Source organism: Artemia franciscana, unplaced genomic scaffold (assembly GCF_032884065.1).
Source record: "Artemia franciscana unplaced genomic scaffold, ASM3288406v1 Scaffold_1618, whole genome shotgun sequence".
NCBI lineage: Eukaryota > Metazoa > Arthropoda > Branchiopoda > Anostraca > Artemiidae > Artemia > Artemia franciscana.
The window spans coordinates 44,472-67,609 of record NW_027062889.1 but is presented as its reverse complement, the minus strand read 5'-3'; the positions used below and the strand labels follow the sequence as shown (position 1 = coordinate 67,609).

Here is a 23,138-nt window from a genome sequence, read left to right as displayed (position 1 = left end):
TCCCCTAACCAAAAAATCTTCCTGAAAACGCCTGTACACTTCCAAATAACCATTACTATATGTAAGTACTGGTCAAAGTTTGTAACTTGTAGCTCCTCCCACAGGGACTTTGGAGGAGCAAGTCGTCTCCAAAGACATAGTTATAAGGTTTTTCGACTACGCTGAATAAAATGGCCATCTCAGAATTTTGATCCATTGACTTTGGGAAAATAATTAGCGTGAGAGGGGGCCTGGGTGCCTTCCAATTTTTTTGGTCACTTAAAAAGGGCACTAGAACATTTCATTTCCGTTAGAATGAGCCCTCTCGCAACATTCTAGGACAACTGGGTCGATACAATCACCCCTGAGGGAAAAACAACAAAAAACAAACAAACAAATAAACACGCATCCGTGATCTGCCTTCAGGCAAAAAAAAACAAAATTCCGCATTTTTGTAGATAGGGACCTAAAACTTCTATAGTACGGCTCTCTGACACGCTGAATCTGATGGTGTAATTTCTGTTAAGACTTTTAGGGAGTGTTTCCCCCTATTTTCTAAAATAACGCCAATTTTCTCAGGCTCGTAACTTTTGATGCGTAAAACTAAACTTGATGAAACTTATAAATTTAAGATCAGCATTAAAATGCGATTCTTTTATTGTAGCTATTGGTATCAAAATTTCATTTTTTAGAGTTTTGGTTTCTATTGAGCCGGGTCGCTCCTTACTACAGTTCGTTACCACGAACTGTTTGATCAAGACTGTCGTAGCCGAATATTCCTGAGTCGTGATTCTACTGGAGTATAGATTTCACAATTATTTAAAAAATTCGTCAATAGTGTAAGCTAACCTGTAAAGTTTAAAGCTCAGCCAAGACAAGATTTCATGCAGTCTAAAATGGGCAACTATGAAATTATACCTTACACTACCACTCTCGGCAGTATTCAGGTCCGTGGGGGGGGGGGGGGTACCGGTTTTAACCCTCCCCCTCTTCCTGCAAGCAAAAAAAATAAATCGTATGACTCATGCAAAAGTAACTAAAATTTATATAAACAAAGTCTCGATGTGATTTGTAAAGTTCTCCCCCCTCGCGAAAAAACTCTGGATTCGCCTTTTCTACCACTAATCAACATTTAAAGTATATAGCTTACCTACTAGGGTACTCTCTGAGTAGTCGAGATGTTTAAGTATTTGTTTTAATTAATATATTATCTTTATTTTTTATTTCATTGATTACTTTGATCAACTATTGTTTTTCTTGATTTTAATTTGACTTGATAAATACATCAATTGATTTATGTATATATGCACATACATATACATATATATAAGTAAGTTAATAGTTATGTATAACTAATTATAATTCTTGTGTACTTTAACTATAATTATTTTATTTATCATAAATTCATTTAATTAATCGATTTGATCAATTAATTAGTTTTATTAATTTTAGGTGAAGCAGTAAGGATGTGAACATGTTTAAGTCAAAACTGCTTTTGATCAGTTGTCTGTTGTTTAATTATCTGCTCTGCGATGAAATAATCAAGATGAAACTCTGCAGAAGGAAAACAATCATTAACAACAAATATTGTTGTTATAACAAACTGAATCAAATTGAATGCGAACATGAATCATATATTGATGAAAGCATTGCTGGTGTCCATGACGAATTAATTGTAATCAACAGTAATTTAACGATTGGTCCTTATTTAATTACAAATGTCAACTTCTTAAAAGTCGTGAATAGTAACATAACTATTGGAAATAGCTTCAATGATGGGTGTTATAACACACAAACAGAAATATTCAGTGTACCACTGAATATTGATCATTTTGAGATAGTAAATTCGACGTTAATCTACAACGGTGAGATTAAACTGCCTAATTTAGTGAATATTACAATTGTTAAATCATCAATCAGTGCCAATTTCCTTGACCTTACATGGACAATGCAGTCAAAAGACATTCGTAGCGTGATGCTTGTTGACTGCATTGTTGTAACAGAGCCTTGTAAAATGAAGTGTGTAAGTAAAGAGCATAAGGAATTTATTCGACCCTTGAATCTTCGCCATGTGAGTCTAAGAGGTAATTTTTAAATCTACTTTGACATAACTTTCTCTACTACTGGAAAGTAGGAGTAACACTATAAAGTTAGGTGTCCTCTGAAGGGAATACGATATAAAATATAAGTAACACAATTAAATTCCTCACAGTATGCTGTTTGCATGTATTAAAGTTGCTGTTTCGACAATCCCCCCCCTCCTAATAGTCCTATATATAGTCCCAATGATATATTTCTTCTCAATGTTTCATATTGTGATGCTTTGTATAATGGAAGTCATACAACACATCATTCTTGGCTTGATGAAGTCCAGTTTTGTCTGAATAATTACAAAAGAACTGTGAATAAAAATATTGTTTGGAATGATTTAAAGATATAGGCTACATTATTAAATTCTTGTCTCTCCAGTTTACTATTCAACTATTCCTGGCTCAATAATTATTCTCAAATAAAACAGTTCGTGGTAACGAACTACAAGTAAGGAGCATAATTGAGCATTGAGAGATGGCTCAATAATAACCAAAACTCTAAAAATATAGAATTTCGATGCTAACAGAAATATCAAACTATTTTGCTCATTATGCTGATTTCAAATATGTAAGTTTCATTAAGTTTAGTCTTACCCACTAAAAGCTACGAGCCTGAAAAAATCCGCCTGATTTTCTGAAAAAGGGAGAACCGCCCAATAAAAGTCATGAAATGCTAATGAAAATCAATCCATCAGATTCAGCGTACCAGAAAAGCCAACTTTGGAGGTTTCAAGCTCCTATCTGCGAAAATATAATTTTTTTGTTAAAAATATGATTTTTATTCATTTGTTTTTTCCCCCAGGGTTGATTATAGCGACCCAATGGTCCTAGAATATCGTGAAAGGGATCATTCAAATGGAAATTAAAAGTTCTAGTGCTCTTCATAAGTGACCAAAAAGATTAGAGGGCAACTAGGCCCTCTCCACCACCCCTTTTACCCCAAATTTGTCTGATCAAAATTTTGATGTAGCCATTTTGTTCATCATAGATGAATGGCTCAATAACTATGCCTTTGGATATAACATGACCCCACCATTCACAGCCGCAAGAGAAGTTATAAAATTTGCCTATTGTTTGCGCTTAGTATTTGTCATTAGTAGCGATGCCGCTATGGATCCCATGAGGCCAATAGGGGTGTACAAATGGATATACCAGCCCTTCAAGACGTTGTTACGCACACCTGGGCTTGAAGCAATAATCTAGTGCACCTGTAACAGCATAATAAGCTACATCATAGGGTTTGGATGTTACATAATAGGCTTTGATTGTTACCTACTAGCCAGTGTTTTTTCTTTAAAAAACCCAAGAGACCCCAACAAATCCTGCTTTCTTTGGTTTTTATGGTTGAATTCCTGCGAGGGTTTGCTAGTGGGGAACCTTCAAGATACCGGACCCTAGCGAACAATTCTGTCGGCTCCTAGCTACCAATTTCACTGGAAGAACCCAGCATCCAAGCTCACTGGGGGCCTAGCAGTCAATTTTAACGGGGGTCCTAGCATCCATTTCCATTTGGGTCCCCTGGAATCCAATCTCAACGGGCCCCTAACCTAACCACCGGGGACCACTAGAATCCAATTTCACTGGGAGGACCCTAGCATACAATTCCAACAAGGGCCCTAGCGAGCAATAAGCGAGCACCGGGGCCTTAACATCCGATTTCACCGAGCCATAGCATCCAATCCCAATAATTGGGGGGGGGGCTGGCAAGCAATTTCAGGGGAGCTAGCAGACAATGCCAACGGAGGTCCTAAAAACCAGTCCCAACGGGAACCTAGCAACCAATGCCAAAGTAACCCTAACAACCAATTCCAACGGGACCGTAGCATCCAATTCCGTTTGGGGCCCTCTTAGCACCCAGTCTCACCGACAAGACGTTTTTCCAGATTTTTAAAGATTCCTTTGGATATTGTGTAAAGAGACTTGTAAGAGTCCTCTAGTCAAGGGTTGAATCCTAGTTGTAACTGAGGGGAACTCACATGTGGGTTCACATAATACTTTCAGAGATTTCATTTTATTTCATAACATTTTTCTCAGGGAACCATTGTAATGAAAAGATTTTTGTCCACATTAAGATTCGAATATAACACCAGCGATTTTCCCAATGACCAGAAATGAGTCTTGACCATAATGACTATGAAAGTCTTTCCAGTATTTTGGTTTTATGAATACTTTCTTCATGATAACCCATTACACGCAATGAGAATCCCCTGTTCCCGCATACTAGAATTATTTAATGGATTGCGTGTCCCAATATTGCTGCAATAGACCTAATTGACCTGCAGGGTGGAAAACCGATCTCTAGGAATCGCTTACATTTGAAGTACACCTGCTTGTTAAGTAATGTTTTAGATGATGTTATCAGATAATATTGGGGGTTGTTCGTAGCATATTTTTTAGTATAAGTCTTTTACTCTGTTGGAACTTGAATATGTTATCGAAAATGAAATAAAAGCGAGAGTATCAATATTGCTAGAATATGGAACATCTATATATGATCAAAAGTCTTTCTTTTTGGTTTTTACTACTCAGGTTTACCAATTTATATTAGAGGCAATCTTGAATGAGCGTATCTATGTACATAGTCAACAAGATGCTTAAATTTAGAAAACGATTACATATTGAAAATTCTTACTAGAACAAGAAAATTTAAAGATACAAATTTTTTGTGCCTATAGTTTTATTAATAAAAACAAGTTTACAAGAATTATTAATACATATAAAAAACAATTAAAACTCAACAAATGGTAACAATGAAACGTAAAAAAAGCTTATAACTGATAAAACATAAGCAAAAAGAACCATGAATTAAAGAAACAGGGGGACCCCCGCAATCAATTCAAGAGGGGAGACGTGTTATTAAAGATAAATTTTAGTCATATTAAGAATTATTTCTGAGAGGTCCTTATGACAATTCCTTATTTCTATTGCTGCATTAAGCAAAGAAAAATACATTTTAGGGTGGGGGTGAATTTTCTGCTGGGGTTTTTTCTATGGGGAGGGTAGTTCCCAGGAGTGAAGTTGTCAGGGGAAATTATGCGCTGGTGGAATTTTCAAGAACTCCTACACAAATTTTTTTTTTATGTCTTGCTTTCTCTTCTCTGTCTTAGTTTTACGCATTGTTAAGGGTAATTGTCTTGAGTGAATTTTCACCGGGATTAAATTGTTTAGAGGATATTTCTGTTGGGAGGGGCATTTTTCCGAGGAGTTAGGACCGGGTTTCCTGCAATTATCAGAGGCAACGCTATAGTAAAGGCCTTTTTTTATTAAAACAATTTCCAGAGGCACTTCGTCTGGGAGGGGTATTCGTGTCAACTTTGTAGGGGCTCATTCGATTGGAAATCGAAAGTTCTAGTGCCCTTTTTAAGAGTCAAAAGTGATCGGAGGGCAACTAGCCCCACCACGCTCTTTTCCCCCAAATGTATCCGAAAAAGATTTTGAGATTGCAATTTTGTTGATAATAGTTCAAAGATCAGACAACAAAAACTCCGGTGTTGACACAACCCTCCAGGGTCCGGAGGTGGGCGTTCGTCTTATGGTGTTATGCTCTGGTGGCACATGTGGTACTTATGGAAGGGATGCTCGTATAAACTGCAGAGAGGGTTGTTTGACTGAAAATTGAAAGTGATAGTTCACGTTTTAAGAATCAAAAGCAATTGGTGGGTAATTAGCCGCCCCAAGCCCTTCCCTTCCCAAAGCACATCCAATAAAAATATTGAGATAGCTATTTTGTTAAAAATAGTTCAAAAAATTAGATAACAAATCTCCGGGGGTGAAACAAACACCCAGAGCCCGGGGTTTTTATGTAACGGTTGGTCGTTTAATCTTCAGAGGTGGTTCATTTGATTAGAAATTGAAATTTCTTGTTGTCTTTTGTGAGTCGAAAGGAATCAGAGGCATATAACCCCCTCCCTCCCACACACACACCTTTGTTTCTACAAATGAATCTGATCAGAATTTTGAGATTTGCAGTTAAAAATAATCCAACAATTAGATGAAAACAAATTCATGGTCAAAATACCCCCCCCCCTCCTCTCAGAGCCCGGGGGAAGGGTATTAACTTATGTATTTGGGGCATATAAACTTTTATGGAAGAAGTGGTCGTAGAAACTCTGGGGATAATACAGCCCCCCAAAAACTGGGGCCAAGCGTTGTAAATTACTACTGCACACCAACAAAAACGTATTTTTTTTCCATCAGTGCTGTAGATGTGTAATTGTAGATGTGCAGTAGAATGTAAAAAGTTATAATTGAGTTATTAATAAAGTATCGTATCATATCTTAGAAACCTCAGGGACTCAAATGATTAGAAATTTAAAGTTCTAATTCTCTTTTTAAGAGGCAAAAGTGATTCGATGGCAACTATCCCCTTCCCCCCAAGCCTTCTTTTACTCAAATGTGTCTGGTCAATTTTTTATATAGCCATTTTGTTCAAAATAGACCAAAGATCATGTAACGAAAATTACAGCGATAATACAGCCCTCCCCCAAAAAAAAAACCTGGGGCCAAGTGTTGTAAATTATACTCTGAGGGCATATACATTTTTTATAGAAGGAATGGACAGGGGATAATTTGATTGTAAATCAGAATTTATAGAGACCTTTTTAAGAGGCAAGAGTGATCAGAGGGCAGCTAGCTCCCCCCTGGCCCTTTATTCCTCAAATGCATCCTATCAAAATTTTGAGATGTTTATTTTGTTCAAAATACAGAAATGAATAATGATCAGATAACAGAAACTAGTCGGGTAAACAATATCTCCTAGTGCCCGGGGGGAAGTGTTGTAATAAACATCGTATAAATATCGGAGATGTCTCGTTTTATTGGAGATTGAAAATTCTACTTACCTTTTCAACAGTCATCGAAAGTAATCGGTGGGCATATTCCCTCTCCCACACTCTCTTTTCCCAAAATGTATTAGATCAAAATTTTGAGATATCCATTTTATTTTAAATAGTCCAGGGATCAGATGACAAAAACTTCAGGGTCTAAATAACCTCTCCGAGACCTGGGGAAGGGTTGTAATTTATGCCCCGGGGCAAATAAAGTTTTTATGGTAGAGGATGTCGTATTAACTTAAAAGTTCTATTTTTAGAACTATACACAGAGGGCAACTATATTTAGAAAGGATAGAGATAAATTGATAGTTCTATTCTTTATAAGAGTCAAAAGCGATCCGATGGCAAATAGCCTCCCCCTACCAATCCTAGCGCCACAAGCCTCCGATCGGAAGGTGCTCATTGGATCGGAAATCAGCAATTGGCCTGTAACTCCTCCCTCCTTTAAAAATATCAATGATTGATAAATCATGGGATCTTGCCCCTGGCCCTACCTCCCTCCCTGCATGGCCCAACACCTCTTCCTCCCAAAAAAACAAACTTATTAACAATATTTTATTCCGAAAATCATGGGAGCTAACCCCTGGCTCTCCCTATATGGCCTGACCCCCTCCTTTCCCCCAAAAATTATTACCTATATTCTATTCCCAAAATACGGGAAATCAGTTTATTAGCTCTTTCCAAAACTGTTCAAGACCCCTATATTTTTCACGACGAACAAGAGTTTGGCTACTGCCCGTTTTTCTAACACTAAAATCATAATGCCTACTGCGTATTTGGCGCTTTACTAAAACGAATGATAGTACAGATATGTTCTTTTGTACTTATTACAGCATTGAAAATAAAAGGAAAATTGCAGTGAAACCAGAATAGGATTTACCAATAGGATAACCAGGCCCTGTGGCTTTCACTATTCCTGAAGTTTTGGGGATTTCCCCAAAAATCTTGCAAAATTAGAGGGGCAAAAACGCTTAGGCCTAGAAGTGTCAAAGCTGTAAATTCGGCCCTGAGTAAAATTTTTTTTAAGCTAGTGAGCTTTCAGCAATAAATGTCGTTATATATCGAAAATTCAGTTTTATTTTATTAGTTCTTTCTAAGACTGCTAATTTATTTTGGCCCAAAAAAATACTTTGAAATAAGGAATTTTGAAAAACTTGAAACTCTGGCCATAAAAAAACGAACAGAAATTAATTAAAAAAACTCCAAAAAAGAAGTTTTTAAAGAAAAGTAAAGGCCAAACTAAACTTAAGATTAGAAGAAATAGAAACCTACAATAAATTAAACTCGAAACCACAAAAATTATTATTAAAGAATTAATGAAAACCAAAACGAACAGAAAATAAATAAACAATCTTAGCAAAAAACATACAACTGGCAGTAATATAAAGCAATATATAAATGTTAAAACAAGTAGATTCTAAATTGAATATACAAATCAAGTTTAAAACCAACAAAAATATTTTGCCATTGAAGTATAAATGAAACCAAACCAAAACGAACAGAAATTATATAAGTAATCATAGCGAACAAAATACAATAGGTACTAATATAAATGAACAAATAATTCTTAAATCCAGTGAAACTTAAATTGAATATTGAAATCAAGCTTGAAACAAACAAAATCACTATAAACAAAAGTTTGGGTTTTGCCTCCTTCTCTCACTGTTAGTCTACAATCTTCTGCATAATCGGCGCCTTACTGAAAACTATATGTGTCTTAAATAGTGTTGGAAAGTACAAATAAAATCAAACTGATTGTTTGATATAATGCTATTAATTATTGAAAGATCATCAGCTCAAGGTTTTTATTTCATTTTAATTTAATTTTAATTTTTAATGCTGAGATAACTGGAAAAGCAAATTACACTACAGTCGGTGATGACTTTTACAGTCAGTTTTACTGTAAAAGTCACTTAAACTTTTTCAGTCAGTGATGGGGGCAGTATCCAACTCTTGTTTGTATTGAAGATATATTTGTCTTGAGCTGTCTCGGGAAGAACTATTAAAATTAAATTGAATTTTTGATATATAATGATATTAATTGCAAAAAGCTCATCAATCCAAAATTTAATTTACTGTAATATTGATGTTTTATTTTCAATGTTGTAATAAATACGAAAGAAAACTATGTAATATAATGCGTTTTATAATTCGTAATATATTTTGCTCCTCCTCAACACCTCGCTCTTTACGTTAGTGTTTTAGTCCTTTTAAAAAAAGTTTTTTGTTTTTCTAATTAAACGAATATAGTGTTTCAGGAGTCTGTCTTAAATAAACAATTCGAACGTCAGCTTAAAAAGCGAGGTGCTGAAGAGGAGGCAACCCCCTTCAAATATGTAATAATTTCTGTTCCTTTTAAGTTTAAATGATGCTCCTTCCTTTCAGTTGAAAAAAAGACTTTTTTTTAATTATAATTCTCTCCTGGAGTCAATCAAGATCATAGTTTTCTGGAATATAGTTAGTTACTTTTCGAGCACTTGTCTATTAAGCGAAACACACCAAGCAAATGAAGTTATGTTAATCCTAGTAAGATTACTAAAACATGATGGTGATATAATACTATAGAATCAAAATTATGGAGACTACGACAAAGAATTATGGAAAGCAGGTTGCGCGGAAACCACTATATTAAATACTTAACATAACCTAAGTTTACCCCTACCCACCTCTACATATTGAATATTTAAAAATATACATACTTCGCAGTTTTTCTCACTCACAAAAAGCAAATCTAAACCGATCCCAGAGAGGCATACCGGTTTCTGTCAGATCTTACTAGCCTACGTAATTCTTGAACCTGTTTCTTGAATCTTGAAACTGTTAAGCACCACCCTTCCTAACAATTAAAGCTTGCTGTCGGCCCATTTTGGCCCCAGACCATCTAACCGGTGTCAAACGAAAAACAGGCTGTCCACATATGGGATCGGAGAGGTCATAAGGAAAGATTTAAAGATTTAAAAATTCAATGGGTGGGATAAAGGCTAAAACTTTGACTCGATTGGGGCAAAGGAGGAGCATGTGGAGCATTGTTGGCTTTAGGCGATTTGGTGCTGCGTTGAGTTGTAAGCAGTAGTAGTTGTTAATAATATAATTAACAAATACACGTTTAAAGGGGAAGATCGCATGGATGTAGGATGGTTGATGCTCTGGGGGAGGGGCGTCGAAACGTTTTTTTTTTTTTTTGGGGGGGGGGGGTAAACACAAAATTACTTCTATTGACCCAAGATTCTCAATTTTTCAAAGCACATTGTTCCGACCAGTCTGAGGAAAATCTAGAGTACAAATACGGGAAGCCAATCCTTCCCCTCAATCTTGCTCGTATAATCTTGAATTCAACTCCTGTTCCTCCTTGTGCCATAGCCATGTGCCATGTGCCCTTCAATCTTGCTCTTATAATCTTGATTTCAACTCCTGTTGCCCTTTGTGCCTAAGCTAGTTTGGCAAACGCTCTATTTTTCTTAAAATCGGCAGTTTACCTTCAAATCAGTTGATTTCGTTTACAGAATTGAAAGAGAAATGTATACATATTTCGTACGATAGACACATCCAACTTTCCTTCTAACATTTCTTAGAGTCAATCTCTAACAGGTGAGGAAACTTTACGCCTTTTTATGACTGAGTTTTCTTGATAGTCGCCAAGTCCCTATGACAATAATACAAACATTCGAGGTCAATAGCCTGATTTTTGGCTGTACTCAAACATGAATTCTTTAAACGAGTTTAAATTCCAGAAACCTTTGGAAATCGATTTCTCCTGTGCTAATGATCTTATAATTTAAAATGCTGATAAAATAAAAATCAATAAAATGGGCTTCACCAACATTTAGATTTTTTTGGAGAATTTAAGCTAAAAATCACAACCACGGTAACTTAAGAACCCGTGTAGAAATGCAATGAAAAATTGATTAAAATATACACGTTTTGTAAATCCTGGTCAAATATTGAAGTTTAAAATAACCCTAGATCCTAGATGACCAGAAATGCGAAGAAAATCATTCACGGGCCTAACTTTGCTGTGGTCGTCAGGTGATATCTATTATTCTGGAGGTTGCAAATTTTCTAATCTGGTAAAATTAGGTTCTTTGTAGTCATCCCCCTCTCCCACCAGGGAAAATTCAGGTTGTTTTCCCAATTGGAATACTGGTTATAGGATTCGGCTTATTCCTCGCGGAGGATTCACCCTGCTTAGAATTTTCCGTGAAAAATTCACCCTGCAAAAAATCCCTCCTCCCCACGGACGATAATTTATCGCCGGAGAATCCCCCCCATTCCTCAACGCAGAAAAATTATCTCTGGGGAAATTCTCCTGCATGCAAAATTAAGCAGCTACAAAGAAAGTGGCCATAATGCAAAAAAAATCGAGTCATCTGCCTATTTTCCAAGCATAGGAAGAATATGCAATAGTAGGCTATCTATTTTTACATTTTTACTTTATTTCTTTTTTAATATTTCTGTAAAACTTATTTTCCCAGGCCAATTTGAAAATAACACTCACATGACCCTCAAAAGCCGTATGTCCTTTGGCTAGGGGCACTAATGTTCAAAAATTATTCAAAGTATTGGTCCCTTTGAAGTGAGTCCTTCCCCTAACAAGTGGGGCTCCAAAAGAGGGCCAATTTTCTTCGACTGGCCTGAAAATTATATGAAACCTTGGGCTAAGGGGACCTCATGCTCAGAGCATGAAGGCAAGTGAGTATTTCTCATTGCAGATAGTGTATAGGAAGTTCGGTAAGTACACACTGTTTTGTATGACGGCTGGGGGATCGATTTTAAATTATAGGGTTTTTTAGGAGAAGTTGTGCGGGGGCTTATAAATTTATGTTAGGGAGAATGCTGGTTCTTACCCCAAAGAATATGCTTCTGAGTTTTTTTATTTAATCGTTTTGAGCCTATTGTCTGACAGGCATACGGCCAGTTTTCTCGTAATTCGTGAAATTCGTGTAAAATTCCAAATTTTATCGGATAAAAATGCCCCAAGTACGAAAGACAAACAAGCCACTACAATAGGGTTTAAGTAAAAACAACATTCTTGAATTCGAAGAAAGACGACTTTGTTTAGGCGAACTGTTAAAATTCGGGCTATTTTAAATCATATCACGCAGGCCGACGAAACTTGATAGCTTTATGGGCAATGTGTTCATAATTGGTATGTCGTAAAAAACGCAAATTGGATACTGTACAGTGGAGACTAATTTATTTTCTTAAATTGTAAGCAGGGTTAATGACCACCATTAAAAAAGAGGAAAAATAGCATTAGCACGAGGGGCTGTTTACTTAGTTGGTAATACTGTTTGAAGGATCAGTTATATGTACAAGGATGTATTTTTAGGGATTCAAGATGCACCAAAACAGTTTTTAAATCAAAAGTGAAGGGTCTCCACTTTCAAAAGTCGTTTACATTCATGCGGTACGCGTGAGGTGTCGCAGACATATGACATCAGGGTTGCCACCCGGTGAAAAAAATAATTAGATGTTAGTAATTTTTTGGTTGATTTATTGATTTTCTTCTGTAATCTAGTGATTTATTTGGAGATTTAGTGTTTTTTGGCAATTTAAAAAATCACTAAAAATAGTGATAAATCACTAGGGGTGACAACCCTGTATGACATGCTTGACGCAATGAATAGTGCTATGGCTTGGGATTAGAGACCTTTGGATTTATTCCATGCGGTGGGTGGGAAACTCCTGTACCATAAGCTCCTTTTACCAACTATGTTTTTGGGTAACAAAAGAGGATAAAGGCCAAACATAACGAAAAAATCAAAGTCTGATAAATATCTTTAGAAATAAACAAGCTTGTTTAAAATGCAGAAGGGTTGTTAACTATCAGAAATCATGTAGGCTTTCATCGGGTAGCACGTGCTACGAGTGGCGAAACTGGGCAGCACGCATGGTGCTCCGGGATTTGCGCAAAATGGCGGACAGTTGACAAACCCTTTATTTAAATAATTGATTAATATTCTTTTTTGTGAGGACAAATTGTTAATCAAACAGTTCGTGGTAACGAACTGTAGTAAGGAGCGACCCGGCTCAATAGTAACCAAAACTCAAAAAAATGGAATTTTGATACCAATAGCTACATCAAAAGAATCGCATTTTAATGCTGGTTTTAAATATATAAGTTTCATCAAGTTTAGTCTTACCCATCAAAAGTTACTAGCCTGAGAAAATTTGCGTTATTTTAGAAAATAGGGGGAAACGCCTCCTAAAAGTTATAGAATCTTAACGAAAATCACACCATCAGATTCAGCGTATCAGAGAACCCTACTGTAGAAGTTTCGAGTTCCTATCTACAAAAATGTGGAATTTTGCATTTTTTGCCAGAAGGCAGATCACGGATGCGTGTTTATTTGTTTTTTTGTTTTTTTTGTTTTTTTGTTGTTTTTTTTCCAGGGGTGATCGTATCGACCCAGTTGTCCTAGAATGTTGCAAGAGGGCTCATTCTAACGGAAATGAAAAGTTCTAGTGCCCTTTTTAAGTGACCAAAAAAATTGGAGGGCACCTAGGCCCCCTCCCACGCTAATTATTTTCCCAAAGTCAACAGATCAAAATTCTGAGATAGCCATTTTATTCAGCTTAGTCGAAAAACCTTATAACTATGTCTTTGGGGACGACTTACTCCCCCACAGTCCCCGTGGGAGGGGCAACAAGTTACAAACTTTGACCTGTGCTTACATATAGTAATGGTTATTGGGAAGTATACAGGCGTTTTCAGGAGGATTTTTTTTGGTTTGGGGGAGGGGTTGAGAAGAGGGGGATATGCTGGGGGAACTTTCCTTCGAGAATTTGTAATGGGAGAAGAAAATTTCCATGAAGGGAGAGCAGGATTTACTAGCATTATTAAAAAAAAAACAATTAAAAAATAAAAGTGAAAAAGCTTTTTCAGCTGGAAGTAAGGAACAGCAATAAAACTTAAAACAAACAGAAATTATTACCCATATGAGGGGCTCACCTCTTTTTAATACCTCGCTCTTTACGCTAAAGTATTTTCGGTAATTTCAACTACTTATTCTACGGCTTTTGTGATTCAGGGGGGGATGAATTGGGATAAAATTTAAGCTTTAGTGTAAAGAGCGAGGTACTGACGATGGGGCGAATCCCCTCATATATGTAATAAAAACATGAGAATACAAAAGTTCTTTACGTAAGCTAATTTATAAGCTACGTAAATCTTTTACAAATAAAAAGATTCGTAAAAAATTAAAAGTTCTAGTTGCCTTTTTAATTAACCAAAAAATCGGGGGGCAACTAGGCTTCGTCCCCCGCTCTTTTTTTCTCAAAATCATTCGATCAAAGTTATGAGAAAGCCATTGAGCCAAAAAAAAAAAAAAAAAAATGCAAATTTCGTTTTTGATTATTCCTCTGCGGAGAGCCAAAATCAAAACATGCATTGATTCAAAAACGTTCAGAAATTAAATAAAAAAACAAGTTTTTTCAACTGAAAGTAAGGAGTGACATCAAAACTTAAAACGCACAGAAATTACTTCGTATATGAAAGAGGCTGCTTCCTCATAAACGCCCCGCTCTTTACGCTAAAGTTTTTTACTGTTTTAAAAGGAAGAATTGAGAGAAAGAGTCAAACTTTAGCGTAAAGAGCGGGGCGTTGATGAGGAAGCAGCCTCTTTCATATACGAAGTAATTTCTGTGCGTTTTAAGTTTTGATGTCACTCCTTACTTTCAGTTGAAAAAACTTGTTTTTTTATTTTATTTAAGTTTACTTAAACGACGGACGGTTAATTCCGAAAAATTAGATAGAATAAGATATTTAAACTTACGAAAGGGTGATCGGATCTTAATGAAATTTAATATTTAGAAGGATATCGTGTCTCAGAGCTATTATTTTAAACTCCGACTGGGTTCGGTGACATGGGGAGGGAGTTGGAGGGGAAAACCTAAAATCTTAGAAAACGCTTAGAGTGGAGGGATCAGAATGAGTCTTGGTGGGAAAAATAACCACAAATCCTAAATACGTCATTGACATAACTGCAACGGATCTGCTCCCATTGGGGAGTAGGGGGAGGGTTAATTCTGAAAATTAGAAAAAATGAGGTATTTTTAACTTACGAAGGAGTGATTGAATCTTAATGAAATTGCATATTTAGAAGGACCTTGTAACTCAAATCTCTTATTTTAATTCTCAACTGGATCCAGTGTCATTGGGGGAGTGGGGGACCGGATATCTTGGAAAACGCTTAGAGTGGAGAGATCAGGATGAAACTTGGTGGGAAGAATAAGCAAAAGTCCAAGATACGTGACTCACCCAACCGGACTGAATCAGCTCTCTTTGGGGGAGTTGGGGAGGGGGGTAATTGAAATTTTTTTTAGAAAATATGAGGCATTTGTAACTTCGAACGGTTGATCAGATCTTAATGAAATTTGATACTTAGAAGGATCTTGTGCTTCAGAGCTCTTGTTTTAAATCACGACCAGATCCGGTGACGTTGGGGGGGGAGACTGGAAATCTTGGAAAACGTGAAAATTGAGGTTTCTTTATCTTATGAATAGGTGATCGGATCTTAATGAAACTTGATATGTAGAAAAATCTTATATGTCAGATGCTCCATTTTCATTTCGAATTGGATCCGGGGACATAGGGGGTTGGAAGGGGGAAACAGAAATCTTGGAAACCGGAAATCTTGGAAAACACTTAGAGTACAGAGATCGGGATGAAACTTGATGGGAAGAATAAATATAAGTTCTAGATATGAGATTGATATAATTGGCTCGGATCTGCTCTCTTTGGGGGAGTTGAGGGGGATGTTAATTCGGAAAAATTAGAAAAGTTGAGGTATTTTTAACGTAAGACCGGGTGACCAGATCTTAATGAAATTTGAAATTTAGAAGGATCGCATGTCTCAGAGCTCTTATTTTAAATCCTGACCAGATATGGTGACTTTGGGGGGGGGGGGGTTATGGGGGAAACCAGAAATCTTGGAAAACGCTTAGAGTGGAGGTATCGGGATGAAACTTGGAGGGTAGGGTAAGCAAATATCGTAGATACGTGATTGACGTAACTGAACTGGATCCGCTCTCTTTAGGGGAGTTAGGGGGTTCCATTGCTTAGGTGAGTTTGGTGCTTCGGGATGTCTAGGACGATGAAAATTGGTAGACGTGTCAGGGACCTGCACAAATTGACTTGACAAAGTTTTTCCCCGATTCGACCATCTGGGAGGGGGGTTGAAAGGAGAGGAAAAAAATGAGTTATTTTTAACTTACGAATGGGTCATCGGATCTTAATGAATTTTGATAATTAGAAGAACCTTGTGTCTCAGAGCTCTTATTTTAAATCCCGAGCTTAATCTTATTTAAATCCCTTATTTAAATCCCATTAAGTCTCTAATTTTCCTTGTAAAACAATTTATTGATTCTTAGAATTTTGCTAGAGCTCATGCCAAATGAGCTCTTGGCTCTTGGCTCTTCCAACCTCGTCACAAGTACCATATGAGCTCTTGGTTCTTGATGAATTAATGCATGTTTTAATTTTGGCTCACCACGCATGAATAAATAAAACCAAAATTGCATATTAATTTTTTTTTTGCTAAATGGCATTATATAGTTGTGTGTTATATACTTTATATATGTTTTTTCATAGTTGTGGTCGGACATAGTGTGTGATAAAAAAAGGGAATAGGCGAGGAAGCCTAGTTGCCTTCAATTTTTGTTTGCTTAAAAATGCAACTAGATTTTTTATTTTTCTTACAAACCTTTTTGTTAGTAATAAACATACGTACCTTACGAATTAACTTACGTAACGAACTTCTATATTTGTGTATTTTTATTACGCATATGAGGGGGATCGGCGCCTCGTCAATACCTCATTCTTTACACTAAAGCTTGAATTTTGTCCCAAATCTTTAAGAATGATCCCTCATTCACAAAGACCGTAGAATAAATAGTTGAAATTACTAAAAATACTTTAGTGTAAAGAGCAAGGTATTGTGGAGGAGACGAACCCCCTTACATACGTAATATTTTATGTTCGTTTTAAGTTATAATACTGCTTACTACTTGAAGTTGAATTTTTTTCTCATTTTTTTATGTAATGCTAGAAAATCCTGCCCCCCCCCTTCATGGATATTCTCTTCCCTCATGAAAAATTTCTCCATGGAAAGATCCTCCCAAGTAACCCCCCCTCTGACTCACCCCAGCCCCAACGCAAAACTGTTCACTATATGTGAACAATGATCGAAGTTTGTAACTTGCAGCCCCTCCCCCGGGGGGTCTGTGGGGTATTAAGTCGTCCCCAAAGACATGTTTATCAGGTTTTTGACTAAGTTGAACAGAATGGTTATATAAAAATTTTGATCCAGTGAACTTGGGAAAAAAACGTGTGGGGGAGGGGTTTTAGGTGCCCTCCAATTTTCGTTCACTTAAAAAGGGCAGTATAACTTTTAATCTCCGTTAGATTGAGCCCTCTCGCGACATTCTAGGACCACAGGGTCAATATGATCACCCCTAGGAAAAAACAACAACAAACAAACAAACAAATAAACACGCATCCGTGATCTGTCTTCTGAGAAAAAATACAAAATTCCACATTTTTGTAGATAGGAGTTTGAAACCTCTACAGTAGGGTTCTCTGATACGCTGAATCTGATGGTGTTAATATCGTTAAGATTCTGTGATTTTTTTTTAAGATTCTACGTTTCCCCCTATTGTCTAAAATAAGGGAAATTTTCCCAGGCTCGCAACTGTTTATGGGTAAAACTAAACTTGATGAAACTTATATACTTAACATCAGCATTAAACTGCGGTTCTTTTGATGTAACTGTTGGTATTAAAATTTTATTTTTTAGTGTTTCGATTGCTATTGAGCCGGGTCACTCCTTACTACAGTTCGTTACCACGAACTATTTGATTGGACATGTCTTGCCAATTCATTATTTGCAAATAGTACTTGTAAAAGTGGTACTTTGCGGCAGCCAAAGTTGGCGGAAGCCACTCTGTCTAAACGAAAACATTTGAACTTGCAACCCACATAGTAAATAACAGCACCCAGACATCCTTCAGGGTATTCTAATTACTTTCCTCTTTGTATATTCGGAGCAAAGCTTTCTCTCCAGCTTTGGTTATCTCCTTTTGGTTGAATCCTGGTGTCATGAAGATCTTGCAAGAATTCTTAAAAATACGATCTTTAAGTGACAAGGAACTACACGGTAAGTAGTGACGCATCACTGGTTTTCATGAAAGTCATAGGCGCTACTCTTTTCTTTCTTTAATGACGAAGAAGTTTAACGGTGATTCCCCTCATGACACAGGTGCACGTTACGTCATAGGGAATGTTTAGTTATGCTTATTTTACGTAATAGAACGTGTTACAGTCGACAAATCAAGCCAGGAAATTTTGTTATGACACTAGACGTTTTGCAAGACGTTTCAAGACATTTCAGGCCATTTTTAAGACGTTTCTCTTCAAGATATTTTTCAAAATGTTTCAAGACATTTTTAAGACATTTTTCTCCAAGACGTTTTTCAAGACATTCCAAGACATTTTTTTAGACGCTTTTCTTCAAGACGTTTCGAGACATTTCAAGACGTTTTTAAGACATTTTTCTTTAAGACGTTTCAAGATGTTTCAAGGCACTTTTTATGACATTTTTCTTAAAGAGTGTTTTCCTTATGATTATTTATTCCTCACGCAATAGGGGAATGTTTACTTGTGTTAAAAATGACGCATTCTTGTATGACTTGTTTCTTCAGGGTCCGTGGGGAATCCTGTCTTGTAACTGAAGTGGACACACGCGTAGGGTGTTACATAATACTTTTAAGATATTTTTTCTTTCAAGGTGTTTTTTTTTCATATAACCTTCATATTTCAAATATTTTATGTCCACATTAGGATTCGCAAGGAAATCCCCCTCAATAGAATGGAGCGCGAAACAGTTGGATTATGAAATCTTTTCTAAAATTTTAGTTCAGATGATGATAAACCATTGCGCGCAAGGAGTATCCCCTGTTCGCGCATACTCGAATGATTAAGTGGATTGCGTGTTCCCATGTGGCTGCAATAATTGACATGCAGAGGGGAAAATCGATTACTAGAAATTGCTTACATTTGGTGAGCACCTGCTTATTGAGTAATGTTTTAGAGTGTTATTAGATAATTCTGCGGGTTTCTCTCAGCGCATTTTTTACTAATAGGGTCTTTTACTCTATTCGAACTTTAATGTCCTATCAGAGATGGAATAAAAGCGAGAGTATCATTATGGCTAAAATATGGTACACCTTCATATAGGTTCGAAAGTCTTTCTTTTCCTCTTCGCTACACAGAATTTAGGGGGTGGGTTGCTATTAGAGTAAAATCCAAGCCATTTTAAGAGTTATTTCTGAGAGGCTTTAATGAAAATATCTCTTGTCAATTGATCTATTGAATGCACCTGCCTGTTACATTCTATAGATTTAAATCTTGATACTAGAAAAATCACGTTTTGAAAATTAGACATGCAAACGAACAAAAAGACATATTTTTGTATTAGGTTATTGCTGAGATAGTTTAATGAGAATGCCACGTTTCTTGAGCCAAGACAATGTATATTAACGCCACCGTGCCAATATGTGGCTAGCCCATCGTAGCAAGCAATTCTAGAGAGGATTTGTTGTTATTAGAGGTTTACGCCATATTAAAACGTATTTCTGAGAAATCCTAAGGAAAATACCTTGTTTCTTTGACTGGGTGTTAGGTGTCACCACCATGCTACGAAAGAGTTCTTAAACACCTCCCACCTTAACTTTAAGGTGTAGAACATGTTAGTCCAAGCAATTCAAAAAAAAGAAAATAAAGTGAGACGTGAATGTCGCAGTGAGTTCCGTCTATTTTTTCGTTTTTTTCCTTGTTTACTAATCGTCAGATGATAATAATATGAACGATGCAGTGATTAACATGGCTTTTAAGAAATTGTCAGCACATATTGACCTTTTAAAGTAAGATTAAATAATAAAAAATAAGTTTTTTTTAAACTGGAAATAAGGATTATTCAATTTCTTAACGTTTTTGAATTAATGTATGTTTTGAAATTGGCTCTCCGCACATGAATAATCTAAACGAAATTTCCATATTAATTTATTTTTTGGCTAAATAGCTTTCTCATAGTTTTGATCAAATGATTTTGCGAAAAAAGGAGCGGGAGAAGGGGAATAGTTACCCTCCAAGTTCTTGGTTACTTAAAAAGGCAACTAGAACTTTTAATTTTTTTCGAACGTTTTTATTAGTAAAAATATATGTAACTTACGAATTAACTTACGTAACAAACTTCTTTATTCGTATGTCTTTACTACGTATATGAGGAGGTTTGCCCCCCTCGTCAATACTTCGCTCTTTACACTAAAGCTTAAATTTTATCCCAATTCCTTAAGAATGACCCCTGAATCACAATGGCCTTGGAAAAAATAGTTGAAATTACTAAAAATATTTTAGCGTAAAGAGCGAAGTATTAGGAGATGAACCCCTCATATACGCAATGATTTATGTTCGTTTTAAGTTTTAATACTGCTCCTTGCTTTCAGTTGAAAAAACTTCTTCATTTTTTTTCATTTTTTTTAAATGCTTGAAAATCCTGCGCCACCTTCATGGAAATTTTCTTCTTTCATGACAAATTCCTCCACGGAATGTTCAACCCACGTAACCCTCTCCCCTCAACCCCTCCCCCCAACCAAAAAAAAAATCACCCTGAAAATGTCTATACACTTCCCAATAACCATTACTATATGTAAACGCTGGTCAAAGTTTGTAACTTGCAGCTCCTCCCAAGGGGACTTTGGGGGCATAAGTCGTCCCCAAAAACATAGTTATAAGGTTTTCCAACTATGCTGAATAAAATGGCTATTTCAAAATTTTGATCCGGTGGCTTTGGGGGAAAAGGAGCGTGGGAGGGGGCCTAGGTGCCCTCTGATTTGTGTGGTCACGTAAAAAAGGCACTAGAACTTTTATGTTCCGTCAGAATGAGCCCTCTCACGACATTCTAGGACCGCTGGTTCGATAGGATGCCCCATGGGTAAAATATAAAAAAAAACATGCATCCGTGATCTTGTAGCAAATAATACAAAATTCCACTTTTTAGTAGATAGGAGCTAGAACCTTCTATTGTATGGCTCTGATACGCTGAATCTGATGGTGCAAATCTGATTTTCGTTAAGATTCTATCACTTTTAAGGAGTGTTTCCCCCTATTTTCTGAAATAATGCAAATTTTCTCAGGCTCGTAACTTTTGGTGGGTAAGTCTAAACTTAATGAAACTTATCAAACAGTTCGTGGTAACGAACTGTAGTAAGGAGCGACCCGGCTCAACAGTAACTGAAACTCTAAAAAATGAAATTTTGATACCAATAGATACATCAAAAGAATCACATTACAATGCTGAGTTTAAATATATAAGTTTCATCAGGATTAGTCTTACCAATCAAAAGTTACGAGCCTGAGAAAATTTGCCTTGTTTTAGAACATAGGGGGAAACACCCCCTAAAAGTCATACGATCTTGACGAAAATCACACCATCAAATTCAGCGTATCAGAGAACCCTACTGTAGAAGTTTCGAGTTCCTATCTACAAAAATGTGGAATTTTGCATTTTTTGCCAGAAGGCAGATCACGGATGCGTGTTTATTTGTTTTTTTGTTTTTTTTTGTTTTTTTGTTGTTTTTTTTCCAGGGGTGATCGTATCGACCCAGTTGTCCTAGAATGTTGCAAGAGGGCTCATTCTAACGGAAATGAAAAGTTCTAGTGCCCTTTTTAAGTGACCAAAAAAATTGGAGGGCACCTAGGCCCCCTCCCACGCTAATTATTTTCCCAAAGTCAACAGATCAAAATTCTGAGATAGCCATTTTATTCAGCTTAGTCGAAAAACCTTATAACTATGTCTTTGGGGACGACTTACTCCCCCACAGTCCCCGTGGGAGGGGCAACAAGTTACAAACTTTGACCTGTGCTTACATATAGTAATGGTTATTGGGAAGTATACAGGCGTTTTCAGGAGGATTTTTTTTGGTTTGGGGGAGGGGTTGAGAAGAGGGGGATATGCTGGGGGAACTTTCCTTCGAGAATTTTTAATGGGAGAAGAAAATTTCCATGAAGGGAGAGCAGGATTTACTAGCATTATTAAAAAAAAAAACAATTAAAAAATAAAAGTGAAAAAGCTTTTTCAGCTGGAAGTAAGGAACAGCAATAAAACTTAAAACAAACAGAAATTATTACCCATATGAGGGGCTCACCTCTTTTTAATACCTCGCTCTTTACGCTAAAGTATTTTCGGTAATTTCAACTACTTATTCTACGGCTTTTGTGATTCAGGGGGGGATGAATTGGGATAAAATTTAAGCTTTAGTGTAAAGAGCGAGGTACTGACGATGGGGCGAATCCCCTCATATATGTAATAAAAACATGAGAATACAAAAGTTCTTTACGTAAGCTAATTTATAAGCTACGTAAATCTTTTACAAATAAAAAGATTCGTAAAAAATTAAAAGTTCTAGTTGCCTTTTTAATTAACCAAAAAATCGGGGGGCAACTAGGCTTCGTCCCCCGCTCTTTTTTTCTCAAAATCATTCGATCAAAGTTATGAGAAAGCCATTGAGCCAAAAAAAAAAAAAAAATGCAAATTTCGTTTTTGATTATTCCTCTGCGGAGAGCCAAAATCAAAACATGCATTGATTCAAAAACGTTCAGAAATTAAATAAAAAAACAAGTTTTTTCAACTGAAAGTAAGGAGTGACATCAAAACTTAAAACGCACAGAAATTACTTCGTATATGAAAGAGGCTGCTTCCTCATAAACGCCCCGCTCTTTACGCTAAAGTTTTTTACTGTTTTAAAAGGAAGAATTGAGAGAAAGAGTCAAACTTTAGCGTAAAGAGCGGGGCGTTGATGAGGAAGCAGCCTCTTTCATATACGAAGTAATTTCTGTGCGTTTTAAGTTTTGATGTCACTCCTTACTTTCAGTTGAAAAAACTTGTTTTTTTATTTTATTTAAGTTTACTTAAACGACGGACGGTTAATTCCGAAAAATTAGATAGAATAAGATATTTAAACTTACGAAAGGGTGATCGGATCTTAATGAAATTTAATATTTAGAAGGATATCGTGTCTCAGAGCTATTATTTTAAACTCCGACTGGGTTCGGTGACATGGGGAGGGAGTTGGAGGGGAAAACCTAAAATCTTAGAAAACGCTTAGAGTGGAGGGATCAGAATGAGTCTTGGTGGGAAAAATAACCACAAATCCTAAATACGTCATTGACATAACTGCA

At 36.4% G+C, this 23,138-nt stretch overlaps 1 protein-coding gene across 1 annotated transcript in view; it reads left to right on the top strand.

Moving 5' to 3' along the window:
- Positions 1 to 1,404: 1,404 nt before the first annotated feature.
- The window catches only part of LOC136042625 (uncharacterized), a 57,036-nt gene continuing 35,302 nt past the window's right edge, over positions 1,405 to 23,138 (top strand). Inside the window, exon 1 of the mRNA XM_065727591.1 lies at positions 1,405 to 2,063. Within this exon, the coding sequence (XP_065583663.1) occupies positions 1,454 to 2,063 (610 nt within the window). The 5' untranslated portion in view covers positions 1,405 to 1,453. The remainder of the gene's footprint in view (positions 2,064 to 23,138) is intronic.